We start from the raw sequence: 7,433 nt of genomic DNA, 5'->3' as shown, positions 1-7,433 counted from the left end.
GTGTAGAGGGGAGGGGAGTGTAGAAGGGAGGGGAGTGTAGAGGGGAGGGGAGTGTAGAGAGGAGGGGGGTGTAGAGGTATAAACAGTTACGTTCCAGTTTACCGACTTACTACTAAGAAAAAAAATTCAAAGGTCTGGAATAGATATCCAAAAGCAGATCCTTAACAAATAGATCTTCCCAGATTTTTTTTTAAGGTTAAACTTGCGTTTTTTGGTATGTAGAAATTAAAATAACATTATACTTTGAATAATCAATTCTTTCGAGGATGATTTTGCTCTTGCCGGTCTGGCTGGGCTCCTGCGAGCACTCAAAGAAGTCTCTCCTTTGTGAGAAGATCTTAGCTTCCACCAACTGTGGGAACACCAACTGCTCTCTCTGAACAAATAAGCTCTGCACTATTAAATGTCTGACTCTGAGCCTTAAAAGAGATGCATTGCCCCAGGTCACCCTACTAAGGTCTCTATTAACGCCTCATCTAAGCAGTGGATGGAGTCCCTGGGTGGGGCAAATGATTAATGTGCTTGGCCACTAACCAAAAGTTTGGAGATTCAGGTCTACTCAGAGGTGTCTTGGAAGAAAGGTCTGACAATCAACTTCTGAAATCTCAGCCACTGAAAACCCTATGGAGCACAGTTCTACTCTAACAGTTGCCGTAGTCATGAGTTGGTGTTGATTTGACAGCAGCTGGCTTTTAAACAGTTGATATTTTAATATCATAGAAGCTGAACTGGTAAGTTCCTGCAGACATAAGCCTGCTTAGGCTCCAGTAAGTTTCTTCATGGATCCAGTTTTATTTCAAGCAGAAATGTAAAATGCATCCAATTTGGATACTGGAGACACTAAGGTATTTGCAGGAAGGTGGTGGTGTGCTGTAATGGAAAGAATGTGGCTTGCTGCCAGACAGACCCAGATTCAAGTGCCAGCTCTGCCACTTACCAGCTGTGTGGCCTTGAGAACTCCTGGACCACTCCAAGGGTCACTTTTCTCATCTTTATAGTGGGGATGACAATACCTACCCTTGCAGCTTTGTTGTAATATTAGAGATAAGGTATCCTATGAATTGCTTAGTAAAGAGTCTGGCACATAAATGAAAAAAAAAACCCTTAGTATCACAGTGCTGCAAATCAAATAGGCATTCCGAGACATGCAGACAGTCAGCTAGGCTTGCTGGAAGGAATCAGCAAATCTCACAAATGTACTCTAAAGCTGGCCTGTATTCCACTGGTTCCTGGACTCTTGCTAGAATCCCCAGCTAAGGGGGTCACCCCAGAGGACACTGGGTTGTGGGATCATAGACTCATATAATGGTATCCCTAGAAGGGATAAGGAGTCCCAGGGTTGTGTAAACGGTTGACACACTTGGCTGCTAATCAAAAGGTTGGAAGTTCAAGTCCACCCAGAGGCATCTTGGAAGAAAGGTCTGGTGATCTACTTCTGAAAAATCAGCCATTGAAAATCCTCTGGAGCACAGTTCTACTCTGGTACCTATGGGGTCACTATGAGTCAGAACTGTCTGAATGGCAACTGGACTGGTAGAAAAGATAAAACGGTTATCTACTCTAACCCCCTTAATTTTTTACAAGTGAGTAAAATGAAAGCTTAGCAAGGTAATGTAGCTAGTTAGGGGCTGTCAAGGTTTTTCTGAGATAATATATAAGAAAGTGCTCTGTCAACTTTAAAGCAACATGCAAATGACAGTGATAATGACAACAAATGCTGGCAATCAGTATGATTCTATTTGTCCTCAGACACTACTGGGGGGGTTCAGATATTTGTGAAGTAGGAGAATAATGGGGCTTCCTCTCACGTTTCTAATTTTGAAGCACAATGGCTAGAAAGTTCCTAAATATGACAGCCATCCACTGTCAGCGTAGCCCCTTTATCACCTTTGGAGGTGCCATTAATGCTGAGAGAAATGACAGGGCTCCTCAAAACACCACGTATTGTGGCAAAGGATCATTCTGGTTGGGGAGGGCAGTTCTGCACAGTCTGTCCCCTGTGTTCACGCACAGTGTTTTCCATGAAAACTTAATACTCACTTGGAGTATGACCCAGTGTCCTCCTTTGGAAGCTTTCTCCAGTGCCATTTCCGCCACCATCTCCTGACCTTGTCCTAAAGACACATTGTGGAATTTTCCTGAGTCAATTGTAAACCCAAGTTTTTTGCCTGTGGGAGGATACAACACGATGAGAGGAAATGTGTATGCAGGAATGGTGGGAAGAATATGGACTTTTGCGGTTCAATTTCCATCTGCAGTCACCGATGCCATCTTCCAGGTGCCTTTCCTGAAGAATCCAAAGTAAACCTCTGTCGTTTCAACAAGCAACAGTTTGAGCTCTCAACAGCTGCTTCGTGGCAAGCATCAGAAAAGCCTGCGGAAATCAGTTCCCCCTGTCTGATGATAATGAAGCTTTTGACATTTTGATAGATGGCAGGCATTGTTATGGAGCCGTATAAACTCTTGCTGGAGTAGCAAAGCATTTCCCGCATAAAAAAGAGCAACATGTGGTAGATACCACATCATTTTTTTAACGAATTGGTTCTTTGGGTAAATGCACCAGCCTCTCACCTGGTGCGGCCGCGTTTAAATTGAGCACAGTCAGGTCACGGCTATATTAAGCTGGTATTCTCGGCACAGGCCGTGGGGAATAGTAATCCAGAGCACAAAGTGATTGGGCCTTGCACAATCGAATATACTTGCTCTAATGACCATTATTTAGTCACAGGGGGCACACGATTACATGAGCATGGAGAAAATTGCCCTCTGGCCCTCATCTAGTCAAAAGGTAGGAAACAGTACAAAAGAAACTTGCATTATGCCAACCAGAGGAATGTTCTGTTTGAACATTTCTTCAGACTACGGTGTTATTATCCTTACATTTTCCATACACTCCATCTCCAACAAATGAAAAAAAGAAAAAAGCTAAGATAACTGTGAACTGAAAGGGCAGGGCTGGTGGGTGGAGGGTGAGAGGGAGGGTGGGTAGGTGGGAGGGATGGAGGGCTGGCCAGCAAGCCTCCTGGCCACTCACCAAGGATCTCTAGGTCTTTAAGAGCATCTACTCCTGGAGACAGGATGAAGAACACTGGGGTAGCTGGGCTGCTTTCTTCAAATGCTTTCACTAAATCCAGTCTGGTCCCCTCTACATACTTTGTACCCAGTTTTTCCTCTACAAAATTCCTGGAAAAAATAATGCAAAAACCACCATCAGTGGCTTTGACCTTGAAAGGTGTCAAATTTGGGTAAGCTTAAACCTCAGGCACAGGAAAGAAACATCCCATGGCTATTACATGGGATGTCTTGTTAGAATGACAGTATAAATCCAACTAAATTTATGTAGTAGTTTTATCAATGAAATCCCCCTCTTCTTTAGAAGCTCTGAAAATCAGAAGCCTCCATGCCATTTTAGGGGGCTACTGAGACCCCCCTCTGAGTACCTTCAGCTGCCTGCACATGGCTTCGTAGCCCCAAAGCCCCTGCCAGATTCCGCCATTACTTATTAACAGTTCATTAGATTTGCTACAGTGCAATTTTCCAGCCTGCTGGGCTTCTCATGAATATACAAATGCTTTTTGGGGTGTTTCTAACACAGGGAAGCTCAATTAAGGAGGGATTATTTTCCAGCAGCATCAGATTTAGCAGAAAGTAAGTACTATGCAGAATGAACTTGTGAAGTGGGGCTCAGCAGAGGCTTCTGCAGAGGGGAAAACTGGCTGAACTAAACAGCAAAGGAAAACATCGGAGGCATGTGAAAGTTATTGAAGAAAGAGAAACTTGCTAGGGAAGGAAGTTGAGAACGCTTTGGTTGGTGAATTCAAATTAGAATAAGCCTTGTGTGCGTTAAACAGCATATTACCATTTAGAAGCCAAGAGGGCAGAGAAAAAGGACAATTGAACCAAGATGTAGACAGGCATTCCTGCTTTTAAATTGCATTCGTTATAAAGCTATAGGACTATGAGTGTCTCCATGAAGGGAATTCATTTTTGTTTGACATGCAAAATCTTGGGAGCCAAAATGTCACCGCTAAATAAAGATGATGGAAATTACACTTGGATAACGCTTGTACCTGTCCTCTGAACTCTGCTGACACCCATCTCTCTTCTAAGAATGTTTCCATCAGTTTCTTGTCCCCTCTACTGATTTCAGAATTAAGCTTTTCAGGAAGGATGTACTGAGTCTGCCTATAGACTAGCACACTGTTGAGTGTTCAGAAAATTTTAACAATACTAGCAATTAGAATATAAAAATCTCAGCAGACTTCTCATCAACATGACTATGTAAACACATAAACTAGCTGCCATCAGACGACTCTGACTCATGGCAAACCCACATGTGTCAGAGTAGAACTGTGCTCCATTGAGTTTTCAATGGCTAATTTTTCAGAAGTAGATTGCTAGGCCTTTCTTCCAAGGCACTTCTAGGTGGACTCAAACTGCCAACCTTTTGGTTAGCAGTCGAGTGTGTTAACCGTTGGCACTACTTGACTAATTCCACTTCTATCTCCACCAGATACCTCTAACCCCTAAGACTAAGTTGCTTCTTGAGTTAACTTGCATTTCCAAAAATGCTGACTGGCCCACCTGAGGGCATATGTCATTCTGTCAGGGCGCACTGCTCGCAAAATAATTAGCTTCTTTATTAAGCTTTTCTTCTTCCATTCTTGTGGTAACTTCTCTTTTTCTGGACACTCAGATTCTATCCACTTCTTCCACTGCTTGGCGGATCCTTCCACATCTCGGTCTATGCCTCGAAATTCTTCCATAAGGGCTACTGCCTATAATACAATAGAGGAAGAGATAGGAATGGTATGTACAATTGCTCAGAGTTTGAGATAAAGACTTATGACTGTATCTAATCCTACGTAAACAAATTGTGCTAGATAGTCTTCATTTTCCTCTTAAGATTCACTCCAGACCCTTTTCTACCCTGTGAAGAGGGTGATCTCTAAGAACTACTTGAACTAAGCTCCCTTGTTCTCTGGACTGGTTGGGTTTGACCAATAGGAGGCACTGGCAGGAGACTGGAGGGCTGGAGGAGAGAGAGGCAGGAGTATTTATTCCTCCAACTCTTTCTCTGATGGGCCATAGTTTGGCAGTGGCTATGTTCCTCTACCTATGGGTTGGCTCTCTCTCGTAACTTCATTTCTCAGTAGTTCTGGCAACTGCTCCCTCCCCTTTCTTTACCATCCCTGGTTGATTCCCTTACCCTTCTTATCTATACCATAAATACATACTCTTCATTAAACTCTCTTCCTCACCACTTTGAATGTGCCATCTGTTTTCTACTGAGCCCCTGGCTGATAACTTCAATTCATAATTCTACAGTGACATTCTAATTAAAAATTCTATTTTAAAAACAATAAAATCTAAACATATTATAAAACTAAGGAATAACATCATTATTTTCAGGGCATAGGAATGTTCTCCTCTTACAAAAAAAGACTAGGGCAAAGCTTAGCATATGGTCGGCATTTTAAAGGAGCTCCAGGATGGTGAACACTAAAATCTTCTGGCAGAAACATAAAATCAGGATTGATAATTGGGGTTGATGAGTGGCTTTCATTTTTTCTCATAACATTTCATTTTGTTTAAATATTTTACAAGGAGATTAAACACCATATTCCCCCCCCCCCCTTTTTTATTGCACTTTAGATGAAGGTTTACAGAACTAGCTTCTCATTAAACAATTAGTACACATACCGTTTTGTGACATTGGTTACCAACCCCACAACATGTCAACACTTTCCCCTTCTTGAACTTGGGTTCCCTATTACCAGCTTTCCTGTCTCCTCCTGCCTTCTATGCCTTGCCCCGGGGCTGGTGTGCCCCTTTAGTCTCATTTTGTTTTATGGTCCTGTCTAATCTTTGGATGAAGGGGGAACCTCAGGAATGACTTCCCTACTGAGCTATAAGGGTGTCTGGGGTCCATACTCTCAGGATTTCTCCAGTCTCTGTGACACCAGTAAGTCTGGTCTTTTTTTCTGGGTTAGAATTCTGTTCTACATTTTTCTCTAGCTCTGTCCAGGACCCTCTACTGTGAACCCTGTCGGAGCAGTCGGTGGTGGTAGTAGGGCACCATCTAGTTGTGCCGGACTCAGTCTGGTGGAGGCTGTGGTAGTTGTGGTCCGTTAGTCCTTTGGACTGATCTTTCCCTTGTTTCTTCAGTTTTCTTCATTCTCGTTTGCTCCCAACAGGGTGAGAACAGTGGAGTATCTTAGATTGTTGCTCACAAGATTTTAAGACCCCAGACGCTACTCACCAAAGTACAACGTAGAACATTTTCTTTATAAACAACGTTATGCTAACTGAGCTAGATGTTCCCCAAGACCATGGTCCCCACAGCCCTCAGCCCAGTAACTGGGTCCCTCAGGGAGTTTGGATGTGTCTATGGAGATTCCATGACTTTGCCTTGGTCAAGTTGTGCTGGCTTCCCCACTATTGTGTACCGTCTTGCCTTTCACTAAAGTTACCACTTATCTATTGTCTATTTAATGTTTTTCCATCCCTAACCACCATATTCTTGTGTAATTTAAAACAAATCTGTGTAGAAAAAGTGGAGAAATAAAAAAAAAAAAAAAAAAGATAAAAAAATCAGATTCACATAAAATGAAAAAAAGATTGTATTTATACTCCTAGACTTTTATTGAAGGTTCTGGCACATTTATAATAACTTTTCTACTTAAAAATAGGTTAAAAGCACTTTTACTTTCAAATAAGAAACTAATCAATTCATAATGCAGAGATTAATTAAAGAACTTCACGTTATGTAGCATATTTCTACAACTAAAATGCTATATCACTTGTATTTTGTAAACTAGCTTTCCAAAGCTAAGAGACTTTAGATTTGAAATAAGATTTAGAAATTGAAAAACCATTTTCCTACCATACCTTAATAGCACTCCATGACTGAGTAGTTAGAAAATCAACAGGACTCCGATAAGTGTGTTCAACTGTGAATCGAAGCAGGAAATCCAGTTCAAGGGGGTCTATCTCTTTCTTCCTCAACAAAATCTTAAGAGTACACAAAATTGAAAAGGGTCATTTGGTTTGCATCGCAATCACAATACAAGAAGCAGTCACCATTTAATAGTCATGATTGAATAGGCTGTACCAAGTCTGCTGAGAATTACTATAACTATCTGATGTTCTATAGTTGAAATAAGGAATTTTAGATTATACCAGAGATCTCATAACCATTAGTAGAATTCTAATAGAAAATAATTACCAAGGCTGATTTATTCCAATTCTAACATCTATGCCTGTTAGCAACATATTTGATATGCTTTCATATTTAGTCTACTGCTGTTAGAGCAAACTTGTCCTAAAACTTGTTATACAATGAAAAAGCCAATAAACTACTATACATATGAAAGATTTTTCTTATATGTGAGGTTATATTGAGAAAAACCAGAAATTATTATTTTACAAAT

The 7,433-nt window shown here is 41.3% G+C and overlaps 1 protein-coding gene across 1 annotated transcript in view; it reads right to left on the bottom strand.

Annotated features, from left to right (window-relative positions):
• Nucleotides 1-7,433, bottom strand: part of LOC101351062 (dynein heavy chain 11, axonemal) — a 334,378-nt gene that overhangs the window by 43,073 nt on the left and 283,872 nt on the right. The window contains exons 64-67 of the mRNA XM_023732310.1: nt 6,892-7,014; nt 4,585-4,778; nt 3,035-3,183; nt 2,041-2,168 (exon numbers count right to left, since the gene is read on the bottom strand). Of these exons, the coding sequence (XP_023588078.1) occupies nt 2,041-2,168; nt 3,035-3,183; nt 4,585-4,778; nt 6,892-7,014 (594 nt within the window). The remainder of the gene's footprint in view (nt 1-2,040; nt 2,169-3,034; nt 3,184-4,584; nt 4,779-6,891; nt 7,015-7,433) is intronic.

Source organism: Trichechus manatus, unplaced genomic scaffold (genome assembly GCF_000243295.1).
Source record: "Trichechus manatus latirostris isolate Lorelei unplaced genomic scaffold, TriManLat1.0 scaffold00050, whole genome shotgun sequence".
In the NCBI taxonomy this organism is placed as follows: domain Eukaryota; kingdom Metazoa; phylum Chordata; class Mammalia; order Sirenia; family Trichechidae; genus Trichechus; species Trichechus manatus.
Note: the sequence above shows the minus strand (reverse complement) of the source record. Positions and strands in the feature narration are given on the sequence as shown.